At 39.1% G+C, this 19,691-nt stretch overlaps 1 protein-coding gene across 25 annotated transcripts in view; it reads right to left on the bottom strand.

The window, feature by feature from the left end:
• The window catches only part of ERC2 (ELKS/RAB6-interacting/CAST family member 2), a 906,960-nt gene that overhangs the window by 735,100 nt on the left and 152,169 nt on the right, over positions 1–19,691 (bottom strand). For 17 of the 25 annotated variants that reach the window (XR_012011918.1, XR_012011916.1, XR_012011917.1 and 14 more), the window contains 2 exons: positions 1,168–1,191; positions 106–522 (listed from right to left, as the gene is read on the bottom strand). Coding sequence is in view for 22 of the 25 variants with exons in the window: in XM_072785816.1 (XP_072641917.1) it covers positions 106–522; positions 1,168–1,191 (441 nt within the window). In the remaining 3 variants the exon portion in view is untranslated. The remainder of the gene's footprint in view (positions 1–105; positions 523–1,167; positions 1,192–19,691) is intronic. The other 8 variants (XM_072785820.1, XM_072785824.1, XM_072785830.1 and 5 more) reach the window with 1 other exon arrangement.

Genomic DNA, 19,691 nt, shown 5'->3' with positions numbered 1-19,691 from the left:
GGAAATTTTGTTAAGGCTGTAGATATCTTCCAATCTGTAAATAACTTGGTAACATATTTTAACTTGTAAAATATGGCTTTGGGGAAATAGAATGAATGTCCTTACCTCTCTAAGATGTATGTTTTCCTTCTCTTTCTGGTCTAAAATCACTTCCAAGTGGCTGACTTGAGACTCAGCTTCTGCCATCCGCCGTGTCCGTTCATTGTCATCCTCAAGACTTTTAGAAGGCAAACCTTTGCTTTGCAGCATCTCAAGAAGCTTTTTAATTGACTCATCTCGGGCATTGAGGGTCTGTTTCTGTGTTTCAATTCTCAGCTCCATTTCCTCCAAGGTCTTCCTTAAAAGGAACAGCTCCTTGGCTTGTCTGTCATGCTCAGCTTGGAGCCGCCGGAAGTTCTCCTCAGTCAGCTCAATGGTGAAGTGCTCAGCTCCACGACTGCCACTCTCTTGCTGCAGGAGGTGATTGAGGTCTCTCTGGGTTCGAAGCTCATCCTGAAGGGCTTGGATTGTCAACTGCAGGTGCTGTGTAAGACAGGCAGAGCAGAAGAGGAGAAAGAAGGAGAAAAAGTCAATGGACATGCCAAGCGCTATTTGCTACTACCACACTATGAAGATGGAATGTTAATCATGAGGTCCAGAGGGCTAGCCGTGAAGTCCTCCAGGGTGACTTCAGAAGCATGGGACAGCACATGAAGAGGGGGAAAGTAATTCAATGAGGCTTTCTGAATGTCTTAGGAGAAGAGAAATGTACACATACACAGAACAATATATTAGTGTCAGTCACAAGGGAAATTATACATCTACAAAGTTTTAATTGAGGAAGTGGAAAGGGTTAGAGGGGAAAAGTCTCACAAACACACCTTCTTTACGCCCGCAATGCTCCAGACTCAGTATTCCTTGTTTCCTAAGGTGTTCTTTATTCTACTATCCATTATTCTCCATGATAAATGCATTTCCATTTAAAAAATGAAAATAAGAGCATCCACTACAAGTAGACACAAACGAGGACTTTATTTTTTACAAATAAAGCTGTGAACAGGTTTAGTAAACAGGATTACTGCATCTGCAAGCAAAAGGGAACAAATGCAGACAGAGACAGACATAAACACACACAAGGAGGTGAGGCTGTGCAGAGCAAAACAAACAAACTGCAAAGAGTGGACAAACCTTAGTTCTTCTGGCATCCAGTAACTGAACAGCATAGGAAATGGAAAAAAAAATGAAGCAAAAAATCAACACAAAGAAAAGTCTAATGCAAGCAAAGGATATTTAACAGAAAGAATCAACATAAAGTACCTTCACAGAGAAAAAAAAAAGAAAAACAATTTATTACAACAAAGATCCATAAGCTACACAAAATCTATGCACTGCTGTTTGATAAATGTGATCGAAAGTACAAAAAAAAAAAAAAAAGAATAGGAAGAAGAAGAAAAGTGAGGTTAATTCCACCTTTTGTTTTCCTAAATCTCACTGACCCAGGAACCCAAAGTCTTCAGTGTACTACCAGGGAAGAAAGCACAACACTCCAGAAGTACCCACATATTATTCCAAATCATCGTTTTAACCAGAATCAGAGTGAAAACACCAAAGAAACAAAATAGTTTACCGGTTCTGAGAAAAGAAATAGTTGCATGAGGACAGTTGGTAAATTCTGCAACATCTTCCCCACAGGGCTAACCCTCAGGCTGGTCAGAACAGCCATAAGCTTGAAGGCATTTTTGTCCTTGGAACAACCAGGAGCCTTCCAAAACAGCAGTTTCTCAATTGAATCACCAAACACACAATCTTGCCAGTAGACCAGACATGATGCTAAGCAAGGGAATCAAAATGAACACAAAGCATGGCTCCTGCCCCTAGGTACCTCACAGTATTGAAGCCATTAATAATACCATGTCTCAGCTATACAAATATTGGAGCAGCCCACATTTTGAAATCTTTCAGAATTCCTAGAGCTGTCACCCAGAAGTATAGAGATCTTTCCGAGTATAGTCTATGCTCAGATATTAGCACTAAGTATTGCAATATCTTGATTAAACTATTTATGGTCTACTTCATCTTTCCATTTAAGAACATCTACTGAGACATTTCCAGAGCACAAAGAAAAAGTATTCTCTTTCTCATCCAAATGCCAATCTCACAGGATAGTGACTGGGAGTGAGCAACTGGCATGTATTTAATTATGACAATTATTAATTTTTTAAATATAATTCACTCCTGTAAAGTGTAAAATTCAGTGGTATTCAATATATTCACAAAGTTGTGCAAACATCCACATTATAAATTTTAGAACATTTTCATCATCATTCCAAAAGAAATTCTGAAGGTATAGGATACAAAATTAATATAAAGAAATCTGTTGTGGGGTGCCTGGAGGTTCAGTTGGTTAAGCATCTGACTCTTGATTTTGGCTCAGGTCATGATCTCAGGGTCGTGAGATTAAGCCTCACATCAGACTCTTGGTTGGGAGTGGAGCCTACTTAAGATTCTCTTCGTCTGCCCCAATAACCCCCTCATTTTCTCTCTCTTCTCTTCTCAAAGAAAAGAAATATATCTATTGCATTTCTTTAGACTAATAATTAAATAGAAGAAAGAGAAATTAAGAAAACCATCCTATTTATAATTTCAGCAAGAAGAATAAAATACCTAGAAATAAATTTAACCAAGGAAGTAAAAGACCTCTACACTGAAAACTGTAAGACACCAATGAAAGAAACTGAGGACAACACACACAAATAGAAAGATATTCAATGCCCATGGATTGGAGGAATTAATGTTTGTTTGTTTGTGCAGACTCCATGCCCAGTGTGCAGCTCAACACAGGGCTCAATCTCACAACCCTGAGATCATGACCTGAGCCAAAATCAAGAGTCAGACACTTAAGTGACAAAGCCACACAGGTGCCCCAGGATTAATACTGTTAAAATGTCCATTTTACCCAAAGCAATCTAGATTCAGTGCAATCCCTATCAAAATACCAATAGTACTTTTTCTCAGAACTAGAACAAATTATTCTAAAATTTGTGTAGAACCACAAAAGACCTTAAATAGCCAAAGCAACCTTGAAAATAAAAAATGAAAACTGGAAGTATCACAATCCCAGATTTCAAGATATACTACAAAGCTATATTAATCAAAACAGCATGGTACTGACAAAGAAATAGACATACAAATCAACTGAATAGGAAAAAGAGCTCAGAAATAAACCTGTGTGGTCAACTAATCTATAACAAAGGAGACAAGAATATAAAATGGGGAAAAGATAAACTCTTCAATAAATGGTATTGGGAAAACTGGATGCCTACATGCAAAAGAATACAACTGGGCCTCTTTATAACAATACACAAAAATAAATTCAAAATGGATTAAAGATCTAAATGTGAGACCTAAACCATAAAACTCCTAAAAGAAAAGACAAGCACTAATCTCTTGTATACCTGCCTTAGCAACATATTTATGGGTATGTCTCCTCAGGCAAGAACAACAAATGGCTGCATATATTGTTTGAATTAGTATTTTCATTTTCATTTTCTTTGGGTAAATATCCAGTAGTGGAATTACTGGATTGGATGGTAGTTCTATTTGTAAGTTTTTGAGGAATCTCCATACTGTTCACCACAGTGGTTGCACCAATTTACACTCCCACCAACAGTGCCTGAGGGTTCCCTTTTCTTCACATCCTTGCCAACACTTGTTATTTCCTTCCTTTTTGATAATAACCATTCTAATATGAAGTGATATTAATTTATATTTCCCTGATAATTAATGATGTTGAGCATCTTGTCATGTACTTGTGTTGACATCTGTATATCTTCTTTGGAAAAAATACTTATTTAGATCTTTTGCCTATTTTTTAATTGGGTTGTCTTTTTGGTGTTGTGTAAGTCTTTATATATTTTGATATTAACCTCCTATCAAATGTATGATTTGCAAAGATCTTCTCTTATACAGTAAGTTGACTTTTCATTTTGTTGATGGTCTCTTTGCTGTGCAAAAGCTTTTTATTATAATGTAATCCCATTTGTTTATTTTAGCTTTGGTTGCCCTTGCCTGAGGAGACTGGCCAGAAAAATACTGCTAAAACTCATGTCAAAGAGCTTATTGCCTATGTTTTCTTCTCAGAATTTTATGATTTGGGGCCTTACATTTAAGTCTTTAATCCACTTTGAATTTATTTTTATATATGGCATAAGACAGTGGTCCAGTTTTACTCTTTTACATGTAGCTGTCCAGTTTTCCCAACATCATTTACTGAAGAGTCTTTTTCCCATTTTATATTCTTGCCTTCTTTGGAATAGATTAGTTGACCATATATTTGTGGGTTTATTTCTGGACTCTATTCTATTCCATTAATCTGTGTGTGTGCTTCCATGTCAGTACCATGTAATTTTGACTACTATAGCTTTGCAGTGTAATTTGATCAGGGAGTATGATACCTCCAGCTTTGTTCTTTCTCAAGACTGTTTTGGATATTTGAGGTCTTCTGTGGTTTCACACAAATTTTAGGATTCTTTGTTCTAGTTCTGTGGAAAATGTCATTGGTATTGTGATGGAGATTATGCACTGAAACTGTAAATTGCTGTGGGTATGGACATTTGAACAATATTAATTCTTCCAATCCATTAGCATGGTATATCTTTCCATTTGTTACTGTCATCTGAAATATCTTCCACCAATGTCTTACAGTTTTCAGAATACAGGACATTCATCTCCTTGATTAAATTTATTCCTAGGTATTTTATTATTTTTGATGCAGTTATAAATGGAATTGTTCTCTGCATTTCTCTGATAGCTTATTATTAATGTATAGAAAAGCAACTGATTTCTGCAAGTTAATTTTTGCAGGTAAAGTATCCTGCAACTTTACTGAATTCATTTATTATTTCTAATAGGCTTTTCTTTTTTTCTATATATAATATCATATCATCTGCAAAAAGTGACAGTTTTACCTCCTCCTTACCAATTGAGATGCCTTTTTTTTCTTTTTCTTGCCTAATTACTGTGGTTAGGAGTTCTAATAATACGTTGAATAAAAGTGGCAAGAGTAGGCATCTCTGCATAAGCCCTGACAATTGTTTTCTTTCTTTTTTGCAATGACAGTGCCTGACTTAAGATTTGATTGCTAAGGCATCCACTTCAAAGAGGCATCTACTTCAATGATGGCTATCTCAAATAAACACACTACCAACCACACAAATAGATAAAGAGCCAGACTGCCTCCTGTATTGAAGTTCCTTTGTTTTAGAGATCTTGATTGATATCAATAACTGACCATTTGGGACACTTGTTTTTTCTCTTCTCATACTTAAAATCTCTCCTCTTATGTTTTAAATTCACCAATAAAGAATGAGCGCACAAAACCCTAGCCCCCCCTCTTGACTCAAATAAAAGCAGAACCAGGCCCATGTACTCTCTACCCATGACCTCACTGCATGGCCCTAGCTCCGCTGTGCAATTTCCAGGCTCTTTAGATGATAAACCTTTATTTTTTCAAAGCTTCTTTGTGGTTATTGCTAAGGTTATCTTACAATCATACTAAGAACCACAAGAGCCAGTCCAACCACAATACTGGTTATTGATAGACTGAGACCAGCACAAAACAGATTCATAAGATGATCTAGGTTTATTTGGAAACAAACATGATGAATTGGGGTGATCAGACTGGAAATCATCTTTTCTGAGAGTGATCAAAACTAAGATTGGTTTTCTTATGTGGCTCATAGACTGGCCAAAAGGGAATTCCAAGGAAAAATTGCCCAAATACTTTGAGCAGAGACAGCAACACTGGAAGACAACTCTGTAAGGGGTCTGTCCTTTTGGATGGGCAAGTTGCCTATTACTCTGATCCTCTGCTTCCACACCTGCAAAATGGGGATAATCATGATGCTTGTCTCACAGAGTTCCTGTGAGGAATAACTAAGATAATGTATCAAGGGCCAGGTTTGAGAGTGAAGGAAGAGAGGAAGTTTGGTAGAGGAAGGAAGAAGGAAAGAAAGTAGAAGAGAAGAATGAGAGGGAAGGAGGAAAAAAGAAGGGATAGAGAAATGGAGGGAAAAATTGGTCTATTTATCCATTCAATATACATTTACCTAGTATCTCCCTTATACTCACAAAATATCAAAAGAAAGAAAGAAAGAAAAGGAGAGAGAGATATAATGAAAGAAAGAATGAACGAACAGTCCATGTTCATGGTCCATATAGATAAGTAAACTGATAGTAGCTTTACTATGTTATGAGGTAACATTTGCAGGTAAAGTACCCTGCAACTATAACAGAAGTCATAGTCAGGTGGCTAGATATTCAGAAAGAATGTCACCCAGGCTGGGGACATGTGAGAAAACACCCCAAAGAGCCATCACTGAGCTGCATCTTGAAGAGCAACTGAGAGCCTACCCCATGAAGAATGATGGAGAGAGAAGAGAAAGTATAAAAGCCCAGAAGCAAAGACAGAGCAGACCTATTAAGGAACAATAATAGCAAAAATCTGGATAGCACTTACCACATGCCACACAATGTTCTAAGCTTTTTAATCCTCACAACTGCCCTGTGAGATAGCCACTGTTTAGGATCTCCATTTAATGGATGAGAAAATGGAGATGCAAAGTGGTTAAGTAACTTGCTCCAGGTCATTCAGTTAGGTAAGTGGTACAGCCAGATGTCTGATACCAACTCCTCTGCTGTCTGATACCAACTCCCCTGCTCAAACCACTATACCATCTAGTCTCTGAATTGGCACAAATATTTCAGGATACTGGGGAAAAAAGGATATAGGGAGGGGGCGGAAGTTGTGAGAGCAGGCAGGCAGGCAATTATGACAGTTACAGTAATTCTTTAAATTTAAAGTTAGCCATCTAGGCTGTTCCTCATTCAAAGGTTGTTGTGATAGATGCTTCCAGGTTGCGTATTTATTAATCAGCAAAATCTATTTTCCAAGTAGCCATTTTACTAATAACTAAATGACTTCAGCAAGACCAAACACAATTTGATAATCAACCTAAATTTGGTGTTCAAATTTTTCTCAAATTCATGTGTCATTTAGTTTTCATTCTCTTTTAAAAATATTTTTAAAAGGGATACCTGAGGGGTTCCCTGGGTGGCTCAGTGGTTTAGCACCTGCCTTTGGCCCAGGGCGTGACCCCGGGGTCCCGGGATCGAGTCCCACATCGGGCTCCCTGCATGGAGCCTGCTTCTCCCTCTGCCTGTGTCTCTGTCTCTCTGTCTCTCTGTCTCTCTCTCTCTCTGTTTCTCATGAATAAATAAATAAAATCTTAAAAAATATATTTAAAAAAAAAGGGATACCTGAGTGGCTCAGTGGTTGAGTGCCTGCCTTTGGCCCAGGGCATGATCCTGGGGTCCCAGGATCGAGTCCCATGTTGGGCTCCCTGTGTGGAGCCTACTTCTCTCTCTGTCTGTGTCTCTGCCTCTCTCTGTCTCTCATGAATGAATAAATAAAATCTTTAAAAGTAAATAAATAAAATATTTAAAATTAAGCAGACATCTGTTCCTGAAAAAAAATTCTTGAGTAAAAGGCATGTACCTTATAGAGTACTGATCATCTTTCTGCATCATGTAATGGAGAATGGGGAGGGGATCTGAAGCAACCTCTCCATCTATCTATCTCTCTCCTCCCTCACTGTTCTACTTCTAAGAAATTCAAATAAATATAGTTTCAAAATTCATTTACCAGATAGCCATTTTAGATATTTAACAAGGCAGTTTCTATTTTAAAATACAAAACCAGGATCCCTGGGTGGCACAGCGGTTTGGCGCCTGCCTTTGGCCCAGGGCGCGATCCTGGAGACCCGGGATCGAATCCCACATCGGGTTCCCGGTGCATGGAGCCTGCTTCTCCCTCTGCCTGTGTCTCTGCCTCTCTCTCTCTCTCTCTGTGACTATCATAAATAAATAAATAAATAAATAAATAAATAAATAAATAAATAAATAGATAGATAGATAGATAAATAAATAAATAAATATACAAAACCATGTGTAATAAATAATCCACTGAAAAAAATATCCTCTCTGTGTCTGTTTCCTCATTTGTAAAAGGAAGAGGAGAGTAATAATTCCTAATACATAAGATTGTTGTGAAAATTAAATGAGTTAATACATATAAAGCTGTAGAAAATACCAAGTAGAGTAATCACTTATGTCAGTCAGGATAGGCTAGGATATGCTGCCTTGAAAACAGCAACAAAAACTCATATTCTGAAAGACATAATCCACTTGACACACTGATGATATGGAATCAGAACTCTTAGAGTTCAAAGAGACAGACCTTAAAGGTTATCCTGTTAACTTCATTTTACAAATGAGAAACAGGTTAAATGACAAACAGGTTAAATGACAGACTCAAAAGAGCAATCACATTGCCAAAGCCAGAATCTCAGTTTCTGGAAGCATGGAATCTTGGTTTCTAGGATCCTGAATTCCATCCTTATATATTCTAGTAACCCTAAGAATAGACCAAAAGGGGATGGATCTCTACTATAACAACTCAGGAAATAGCAGTAGTATCTACTACAGGGAGGATGAGAGATAACCTAAATCATTTTACTTACTCACTGGTCCTACCCAATAGTTAAATAGCATGGGATACTCCAAGAATAATTTACTGAAGACTTCCTTTCTAAATCTTCAGACTTAGACTGTTAGCTAATTAAAATTAGCTATCAGAGTCAAGCTCAATAAAAACTAGTTCTAAAAGATCCAGATACAAGGTGAAATCTCAAGCAGGGCCAAACACCTTCTCCAAGGGCCAAAAAGTAAGAAAAACAATGCACAATTTTCAATTCTGCGCTTCCCAGATTATTCAATTCCTTCAGATTGAATCACCGCCCCCTTCTCAACCATGAAAGCACATTTCTTATAAGGCAGTCACCCAAACCCTACTGGATCAATAATCAAGAGCATTCATTTCAGTTTGTTACCTACATCAGGTACCTACCTACAAACCAGCAACCTATAAGGTTGAATTCTAGGGCCATCTCTTTGGAATCTCCCAGTCATCATTGTGGTCTCAGCTTCCCAAAGCCTCAACCCCTCCTTCTGTGACTTCCATTCCACTGCATATCTGGAGAGGGAAGCCTTTCCAATGTCCACCTGCATTGGGATAAAACATCACCAGGTAATCCAACATTGTACCTGGGTTAAATTGCTGTCAACTTAGCACTTATGGCACAAGTGGGACAGGTAGCAAAACCGCTAATTTCCTTTAAGTACAAAAATGAGTCTGTGATTAGATGGGTATTCAGAAGCTTTTTACTTCACACCCTAATTCTGCAATCATTCTCTAGTCGTTCTCAAAGAATCAAAGTTCCAAAGGCAAACTCCCTTCTCCACAGCCTGAGGACACCACAGAGAGAAGCGAAGCAGATGTCACAATGTCATCCAGGCTACTCTTTATGGTTACTCTGCCAGGAGTACAAATAGAATGCATCGTGTTTATCCTGATACCTGGACTTCAGCCCAGTTCTTTTTAGCCTTTTCTCCCTGACACTTAATGGCATACTTTGAAATCTGTCTTGGATAGTAAAGACTATCCCCATTTCCAGTACAAGAAAGGAAAACAAAAGTTTAAAATCATTGGTCTATCCTTTAACCATAGGTAAACGGAATGGGAGCTTAAAAAGATTAGTCTGTCCAATTGATTCCAAGTTTCAGACAATAAAGGAGGTCATAATGACTTCTGTTTCTGGTGTTATGGCAGGCTATGTTTTCTGATAAGCCCTCCCATTACACAACAGCTAGATAAAAGCAAATATATCTTTCAAAGCACTGCTGTGCTTATAAGAAAGTAAGGAGAAAATCTCTAAGAAAGAGAAAGATTGAGAGAAAGAAATTAAGCTTTTCAAGGGTACATTCTGGGCCAAATTTGCATTATACCCCCAAATCTAGCACATAATAGGTATTCAATAAATAGTGAAGTATGGACAGAAAGATGAGAGGACCAGAAGGGAAATTGTCTCACCAGATGGTCGGCACGGGGGAACACTGTGCAAGCAAATAGATTTCCATTCCTTTTTGCTTTGCTGTACTTAGACTAGGGGTGAGAGAATGTGGGGCCAGTGGGGAGGGAAGGGGTGTCCTTGACCTCAGATTACTCTGTCCTGTTCTCTCCTCCAAAACTCAAAATGCCTCACGTCCACCAACTCACTCATCTGACAAGACTGCTCTGACGCTGCCAGCACTATGTCCACTTCACAAGAGGATAAATTGGGCTGGCTTAAGGGATTTGACTGCAATCACATTGTTAGCAGATATGGGCCTGTATCTAAAACTGAGGTTTCCTCCAGCCAATTCTAAAGTCACCCCTGCTATAAAAAATATAGAGAACTTCATTTTGCACAACTCTTATAAGCTCCCATAGTCACTTAATCTTGGGAGGAAAAACGTAGACAATAAAAATATAAGAAACTAAGCCATACTTCAGTTTATATGGAAAGGGGAGGGGGATATACTTTGCCTTAGCCAACATTCAAAAGAATAACTTCCAACAGCTACTGGAGTCAGAATCTAATCCAGATTTTAGAATGTCTAAAACACAAAAAGGTAAATAGAATGAAAATACAATTATATATGTATGATGTGCATGGAACACACAATTATTTAAATAGGGACTGGCCAGATGTTTAGAATCTACTGTGTCTTATCCCCAAACATGGAAAATATGAGTTCCTGGCAAATTTGAAAAAATTTGTGACCTTAAGCTCTTTTCCACACTATGGGGAAAAAACAAAAAAAAAAAAAATGATAAAGTTTTGTACTATAAAGCAGTTTAGGGTTTCATTGCTATGAAAACCGTCTCTGAGCTATATAAAAATATGAATTGGCTTATATCCAAAAGTCTTGAACTTTTTTTTTAATAAATCCATACTTCTTCTCAAGCAAGGGCTTAACATAACTCTTTCAAAGAAAACAGAATCTCTTTGCAGACAACTTGGCCTGCTCTGCTTCTCCTGTGACTTTATTTTCCTATTTATCATTTTTTAGTTTGTCTCGAATCAAATTTTAAGGGCAGGTTCTCTGATCCTTTTTTCCATAATCCCATGTGCAGGATGTACAGAACTCCTCATGGTTTCAAACCTTCCACAGGCTGTGTCATGTGTGTGAAAAGACAAACAGCAGACGCTGGCTAAACACATGTGGCCCCAGTGTGCTGTGGAAGAGTTGCTCTACTTGAGAAAAATATAAAGAAATTAATATTTAGACATATGGTCCTAGACTTTCTCCCTTAGGGTAGGTAGAATAAGCACATATAGATAATAGAGAATATTGATAGGCAATTTTTAAAAGCACCAAGGCACCAGGATCCTGGGATCCTCACACAGACACATCAGTGATAACTGCACAACCCTCTTTGGTCGATAATGTGACATTTCGCCAAGATTCATAACACTAGGAACAGCATACATGGAAAAGACCTCTTGGCAGTTGCTTTTGTAAGCAAGGAGTTCTGGTTCTCATTACAGACCAACACTATAAGGTGGCACAGTATTGGAATAATGTACTGAGCTGAGAGCTAAGGATTTAAGCTCTAATTCCAGCTTTGCTACTAACCAATTATATGATCTGGGGAAAATCAGTAAACCTGTCTAGGCTTCCAAAAACAGTGATGATGAGCTGGGTTTTGAATCCTGGATCTACCTTATAGCCTATGTCACCTTGGACAAATTACTTAAGTACTTTGAGCATTGAATTATTCATCCATAAACAGGAAATAATAATTGTAACTAATGTACAGGGTTTACACAAAGGCCACATGAGATGTTCCTCACCTAAGTGAAGAGTTCCCATAAAGCATAAAGCACCAGGCCTGGCACATAATGAATGCTCAGTAAATGTTCACTGTTATTACTATTGACACAGTGGTGGTGGCTAGAGGCCTGGAATTAAAATTTCTCTCCTTCCTCCCTGGGCAGGGAAAAGAAATAAGTATAATGAACATAAATCTTTGATCATCGAATAAATTTAACAGTGGGAAACAAAATGCTAAGCACTTTGGCATTTTATAAATAAGGGAAACAGGAAACAGTTGTTTTAAGACCAACTTAAAGATGGCTAAAATTGGTTTCCCATTAGCTGGTCTATAAATAACTCTACAAGGGACTCTCGAGAATAAGAACATTTCTATTTTGAAAGTCAGGGATTTTTTTTCCCTACTTATAGCCAATAATACATAAGCAACTAAAGGATAGTGGTATCCCCTGCTGTGATAACACTCAACCTGTTATAGGCATGTATGAATGAATGAATGAATGAATGAATGAACGAACAAACAAGCTTAAGAAATACTGATATTTTTAAAATGTGTCTAGAGAAGCAACCCAAAACATGTAATCATGGAAACAATGGTTAGAATTGGAACTTTTCTATTATTAATAGCCACACACAGTTAGAGGACAGCTCTTTTATTTTAATTGCTTAGCAAACTGGTAGTATAGATGACATTTTAAAATCCTGATTGCAATTTCCTTCCCTGTCACCTCCTCTTCATCCCACATGTTTATTTAACAAAACTGCTAACCATCTAAATATTTTTAAAATAGGTAAGAGGCTTTACCTAAATTATTATCATCTCAAATAGCTGAGTGACATGCACTGAACTAACAGTTTTTCCCTACTCTGAGCCACTATGAGGTAGTGCCTCTCAATATAAGACACTACTAGATAAAGCAGACAAAGCAGGGATTTGTTCATTCATTCAACCATTATTAAGCTATGTGCTATTTGACATCAATACAAAGTGTCCTCTCCAAGTCAAAAAAAGAAATCCTACCAGCCCAAATATAAACATTACATATGTAATATATTTTATTATACACATAAAATATACAACTATATATTATAAATAATATATACTGCTATATATGCTCTTGACTTTTAATAGATACATAATATCTGTATTTGAGTTCTTTCCAGTTTTTGAATGGATGCTTGTATTGCGATGTATTTCCCCCTTAGGACTGCTTTTGCTGCATCCCAAAGATTTTGAACGGTTGTATCTTCATTCTCATTAGTTTCCATGAATCTTTTTAATTCTTCCTTAATTTCCTGGTTGACCCTTTTATCTTTTAGCAGGATGGTCCTTAACCTCCACGTGTTTGAGGTCCTTCCAAACTTCTTGTTGTGATTTAGTTCTAATTTCAAGGCATTATGGTCTGAGAATATGCAGGGGACAATCCCAATCTTTTGGTATCGGTTCAGACCCGATTTGTGTCCCAATATGTGGTCTATTCTGGAGAAAGTTCCATGTGCGCTTGAGAAGAATGTGTATTCAGTTGAGTTTGGATGTAAAGTTCTGTAGATATCTGTGAAATCCATCTGGTCCAGTGTATCATTTAAAGCTCTCGTTTCTTTGGAGATGTTGTGCTTAGAAGACCTATCGAGTATAGAAAGAGCTAGATTGAAGTCACCAAGTATAAGTGTATTATTATCTAAGTATTTCTTCACTTTGGTTAATAATTGATTTATATATTTGGCAGCTCCCACATTCGGAGCATATATATTGAGGATTGTTAAGTCCTCTTGTTGAATTGATCCTTTAAGTATGATATAGTGTCCCTCTTCATCTCTCACTACAGTCTTTGGGGTAAATTTTAGTTTATCTGATATAAGGATGGCTACCCCTGCTTTCTTTTGAGGACCATTTGAATGGTAAATGGTTCTCCAACCTTTTATTTTCAGGCTGTAGGTGTCCTTCTGTCTAAAATGAGTCTCTTGTAGACAGCAAATAGATGGGTCCTGCTTTTTTATCCAGTCTGAAACCCTGCGCCTTTTGATGGGGTCATTAAGCCCGTTCACATTCAGAGTTACTATTGAGAGATATGAGTTTAGTGTCATCATGATATCTATTCAGTCTTTGTTTTTGTGGACTGTTCCACTGAACTTCTTCTTAAAGGGGAATTTTAAGAGTCCCCCTTAAAATTTCTTGCAGAGCTGGTTTGGAGGTCACATATTCTTTTAGTTGCTGCCTGTCTTGGAAGCTCTTTATCTCTCCTTCCATTTTGAATGAGAGCCTTGCTGGATAAAGTATTCTTGGTTGCATGTTCTTCTCATTTAGGACCCTGAATATATCCTGCCAGCCCTTTCTGGCCTGCCAGGTCTCTGTGGAGAGGTCTGCTGTTACCCTAATACTCCTCCCCATAAAAGTCAGGGATTTCTTGTCTCTTGCTGCTTTAAGGATCTTCTCTTTATCTTTGGAATTTGCAAGCTTCACAATTAAATGTCGAGGTGTTGAACGGTTTTTATTGATTTTAGGGGGGGATCTCTCTATTTCCTGGATCTGAATGCCTGTTTCCCTTCCCAGATTAGGAAAATTTTCAGCTAGAATTTGTTCAAATACATATTCTGGCCCTCTGTCCCTTTCGGCGCCCTCGGGAACCCCAATTAAACGTAGGTTTTTCTTCCTCAGGCTGTCGTTTATTTCCCTTAATCTATCTTCATGGTCTTTTAATTGTTTGTCTCTTTTTTCCTCAGTTTCCCTCTTTGCTATCAACTTGTCTTCTAGGTCACTCACTCGTTCTTCCACCTCGTTAACCCTCGTCGTTAGGACTTCTAGTTTGGATTGCATCTCATTCAATTGATTTTTAATTTCTGCCTGATTAGCTCTAAATTCTGCAGTCATGAAGTCTCTTGAGTCCTTTATACTTTTTTCTAGAGCCACCAGTAGCTGTATAATAGTGCTTCTGAATTGGCTTTCTGACATTGAATTGTAATCCAGATTTTGTAACTCTGTGGGAGAGAGGACTGTTTCTGATTCTTTCTTTTGAGGTGAGGTTTTCCTTCTAGTCATTTTGCTCAGTGCAGAGTGGCCAAAAGCAAGTTGTATTGGGAAAAAGAGAAAAAGAGAGGAGAGAAAGAAGGAAAGAAAAGAGAAAGAGAAAAAAAGGGAAGAGAAAAAAAAAACGAAAGAAAAAAAAAAAGAAGAAAAAGAGAAAGAAAAAGAAAGGAGAAAAAAAAGGGGGGGTGGGGGAGGAAAGAAATCAAAAAGCAAAACAAAACAAAACAAAACAAAAAAAACAAAAACACAACAACAAAAAAAAAAAAAAAAAGAACCACAGGGGAGTATCTTCTGATTCTGTGTTCTTTAAGTCCCTTGGCTTCTCCTGGAAGTTGTCTGTCTAGCTGGTGTTCTGGGGGAGGGGCCTGTTGTGCTGATTTTCAGGTGTTAGCAGTTGGGGGAGCTGCTGTGCCCCCGCCTGGTGCAGGGCTCAGTGGGGGTTGTTTACCCCGTGAGGCCGCAGGAGTAACAGCCCCAGTGGCGGGGCAGCTCTGGAAACCTGGATTCAGCTCCGGCAGGAACTCCGTCTGCAGGGCCTGGAGGCTCCGGGCGGGGCCGCTGATCTGCTCAGCTCGGGGCAGGAGCGTCCTTGTTGTCCTGGGCCCTCCCGGTCTCTGCCTGTCCCGAGGGAGGCCGGATCCTGGGCTGTGTCCTGGCGCCCTGTGCTCCGGAGCCTGCGCTGGTGGATTCGCGCTCCAGGGCCGCGCAACCCCCTCCGCGGAGCCGCCGCCCGAGCCCCTCCGAGCTGCTCCTGGAACCGCGCAGGCCCCTCTGCACGGAGCCTCTTCCTCTGCCCGAGCCCGGCCGAGCTGCTCCCGGGGCCGCGCAGCCCCCTCCGCGGAGCCGCCGCCCGAGCCCCTCCGAGCTGCTCCGGGTCCCGACGTGCGCGCTGCAGCCCTTAGGGAGCTCGGCGCACTCTCCTGGGCGCGCAGTTGCTGTTACTGTCCCGGGGAGCCCGAGGGCATCTGCTCCCTCCTGGTTCTGCTCCAACTCCCCACGAGCCCCTTTCCCCCGGGGAAGGTCGGTGCAGCTCCTGCGTCTCCGGGACGGGGCTCTCCTGTCCTGGGGACACTCGCCCCGGCCTCAGCCCGGCTCCTCGCGGGGCCCCTCCCCCTTGGAGGCCTTTGTTTCTTTATTTCTTTTTCCCGTCTTCCTACCTTGATAGAAGCGCGAACTCTTCTCACTGTTGCATTCCAGCTGGTCTCTCTTTAAATCTCAGGCCGAATTCATAGATTTTCAGGATAATTTGAAGGTTTTCTAGGTAGTTTGGTGGAGACAGGTGATTTGGGGACCCTACTCTTCTGCCATCTTGCCCCTCCCCCTAGATACATAATATCTGAATTTTAATTCTGTACTGTTATTTACTGTTATTACTTAAAAAGATCTAAGGGAAAAAAAAAGATCTAAGGGAAACTTTAAAAAGTCACTTGAAATGACAGAAGTAGACTTTACAATCAACTAACCGTTTTGTTCATTTTTAGTTTTTTTTAAAGATTTTATTTATTTATTCATGAGAGGCAGAGACACAGTCAGAGAGAGAAGCAGGCCCCATGCAGGGAGCCCAATGTGGGACTCCGTCCCGGGACCGACCGCAGGATTATACCCTGAGCCAAAGGCAAACACCCAACCACTGAGCCACCCAGGTGTCCCTCATTTTTAGTTTTAAATATTTCCCTATGCATGTCTGTGCTCTTGGTAGAATTTTAAATGACTAGGGAAACCATGAAGAGTCTGAGATGAATTTTCTTTTTCATATTATAACTTGAACAATATAGGGAACTTGAACAGTATAGAGAAAATGTGACTATACTGGTTTAAAGTAACCTAATTACTTAAATTTTCTAATTTTTTCCATTTTATCAGTGCACTAGAATCAAAAGCCTGGACCTTCATTTCTTTCTCTGGTGTGAAGGTGAGATATCTACTGCTACACCCAGAGAATTTCTATGGTTTTTAATACTTTACATATAATATAAATTTATATGTAAAAAGTGTGTGTGTGTGTGTGTGTTGAGAGAGAGAGAGAGAAAGAGAGAGAGTGTGTGTGAATATTCCACACCCCACAAACAAAAAGTAGTATGACTAGACAAGGGAAAAAAAACTAGAAAAAAAATACATCATAACTATCTTTGCTAGGGAGAGGGGGAATGACTGCTAAAGAATATGAGGTTTCTTTAGGAGGTGCAGAAAGTGTTTTAAATGAATAAACTAAAAATCACGGAATGGTACACTTTTAAAGGGTGAATTTTATGACACATGAGTTATACCTCAGTGAAGCCATTAAAAATGATAGGAGGTAGGAGCATTTAAGATGCCTTTCTTGGGGCACCTGTGTGACTCAATCAGTTAAGTGTCCAACTCTTGATTTCAGCTCAGGTCATGATCTTGGGGTCATAGGATCAAGCCCCATGTCAGGCTCCATGCTCAGTGCAGAGTCTCCTTAGGATTCTCTCTCTCCCTCTTCCTCCTCCTCTGCTCTTCCTCCTATTCATTCTCTCTCTCTGTGTGTGTGTGTGTGTAAAATAAATCTTTTTTAAAAATCTCACTAAAAAAAAAAGATGCCTTTCTTTGTTTCCCATTTTCATTTAGCAAATATTTTTTCCAAGAATAATTTTTGAATACCTATTGCTATAGACTAAATGTTTATGCCTCCCATAATTCATGTTGAAACCCAGTCCCAGTGATGGGATATCAAGGTGGTACCTTTAAGAGGTGATTAAGTCAGGAGAATGGAGACCTCAGGAATAGGAATGATGCCCTTATAAAAGAAGTCCCAGACAACCTTCCTGCCTCTTCTACCATGAAGATACAAGGAGAAAACAGCTCCCTATGAACTAGGAAGTAGGCCCTCATTAGACACCAAATCTGCCAGCACCTTGATTGTGGACTCTAGACTACAGAACTGTGAGAAATAAATGTTAGTTGTTTATAAGCCATGCAGCCTATGGTATTTTTTTATAGCAACCTAAATGGACTAAGACATGGGTCATATACTCATCACTGCTAGGCTAGTTGATATTCTTTGAGTTGCAGGCAAGAGAAACTAACTTGGCCTATCCTAAGCCAAAAAAGGGAATGTATGAGAAGATACCAGGGTATCTCCCTGCAACAAAGCATAAATTGTAAAAACAAAACCCAGGAAAAGAAGGAAGCAGGACACAGCAAGAACCTTTGTAAAAGGTTTGCAACTTGGTTTCAACAATCCCTTGATCCAATTGTAAATACCCAGGACAGAAGATAGAATTCAGGTAAGCAGCTTGAATCAATCAGTTGTGGCAGCTGACCCTGCCCACCAGGAGCTACTCCAAGGGGAAGGAGATTTCTTTAAAGATGAGAAGAGATCTCAAGAAGAAACTAGTACAATTGCTGTTATAATTAAAGATTTTAAAAGAAGCAAAATATGAAAAACGTAAACGTGCTATAGTTATGTTTATTCAGGGTAAAGCATTCCAAAAGAGTAATATAGTCAAGACTCAGGTGAACTTCATGGTACAGACATAACCATGCAAGTTCAAGTTTCTGATATCTACTAACAAACATGATGAGTTAAGAGACTAGAAAATTTAGGACTAACAAGACTTTGGAAATAAATAATTAATTTGACAGTGAAAGTCCTAAATATTTGACTGAGAATAATGCTTCCAGATGAAAACTGATGTCAGAGGCCTTGGATTGATCTTCAGCTTAATCACCCTGTAGCTGTGGGGTCGATCTGATCACATACTAGCTGCAGGGTCCTACAGCCTTGGGAGAGCTGTATGATACTAACAGGTTACTTTTGTTTTCTAGGTCTCAGTTTCTAGCTCTTTTAAAAGCTGCTAAAAATACAAACATCTCACAAAACCATGATAAGGTTAAACCAAAAATGCATATCAGATACTTAGCAAGTCCCACTTCAGCCCATAGGAAGCCATCATTTTTAAAAGCCACTGTTATGAACATACAAACCCAGATTGCAAACTCTCCCAAAACGCAATGGAAAGAAATGAAAGTAGAGTAGGGAAAAAATGTAAAATTATGTTTGCCTATATCATATACAAATAAATCGTTTAAGCCAGGAACTTTCTGGCTTGGCCACTTTGAATGCTAACCTTTTAACAGTAAATAAAATACTTTGAAAGAACCATCCAAGATTTTCCACAAGTTGTTTTATGCACTTTAAAGACACAGCAAATATTGAACAGAAATCACTGACTGGTGGTGATGAGAGGGATCAGAAAGATAATCATCTTTGTTTCTTTTTATAGAAGGATAAACAGGCCCAAAGAGGGGAATTGCTTGTCACCCGAAGCCACAACAGAGATGGCAGCACTGCTAGTTATAAAGCCCAGACACGAAACCCCCAGTACTCTGCTGTGTCCTGGTCTTTCCCTTCTACCTCATGCATCAGTTTTATTTGGTCACTAAACTGCGAAAGGACCCTGTTACCACATAATTAGTGTCAGGGTATGTGCAACAGCTGCCACGAGCCAGATTTCCACACTGGAGTCAAACATCTTTGGCCCAGACGCATCTCTTCCACCACACACCACGGATGGTACAGCAGCTGTAACCACAGTCCATACCTCAGCGGCTCCAAGACTTCAGGAGTTGGAACAAATGATTAATTCCAACCAGGATAAAGTAACACTTCTCTCTGAAAGGACTTCTTAAAAAACACCTTTAGTGAATTTTAAAAGATTTAGCATTCTTCCACCTGAGAGCTTAAAGACTTTGAAAAGAGTTCAGAGGAACTTTTTCCCCAAAAAAGTATGTGGATAAATGTCAAGAATGAAAAGGGCCACTCAGGAACCCCTGAGTGACTTAATGATAAGTCACAGGAGATCCATGCTATTGTTGGGCAAGCCAAAGTAAAAACCAGAAGGAAGGAATAGTTCGTTTGCAGATACCACCACTGGAAGAACATGTTATA

Source organism: Canis lupus, chromosome 19, assembly GCF_048164855.1.
Source record: "Canis lupus baileyi chromosome 19, mCanLup2.hap1, whole genome shotgun sequence".
Taxonomy (NCBI): domain Eukaryota; kingdom Metazoa; phylum Chordata; class Mammalia; order Carnivora; family Canidae; genus Canis; species Canis lupus.
This window is presented reverse-complemented; position numbering and strand designations above follow the sequence as displayed.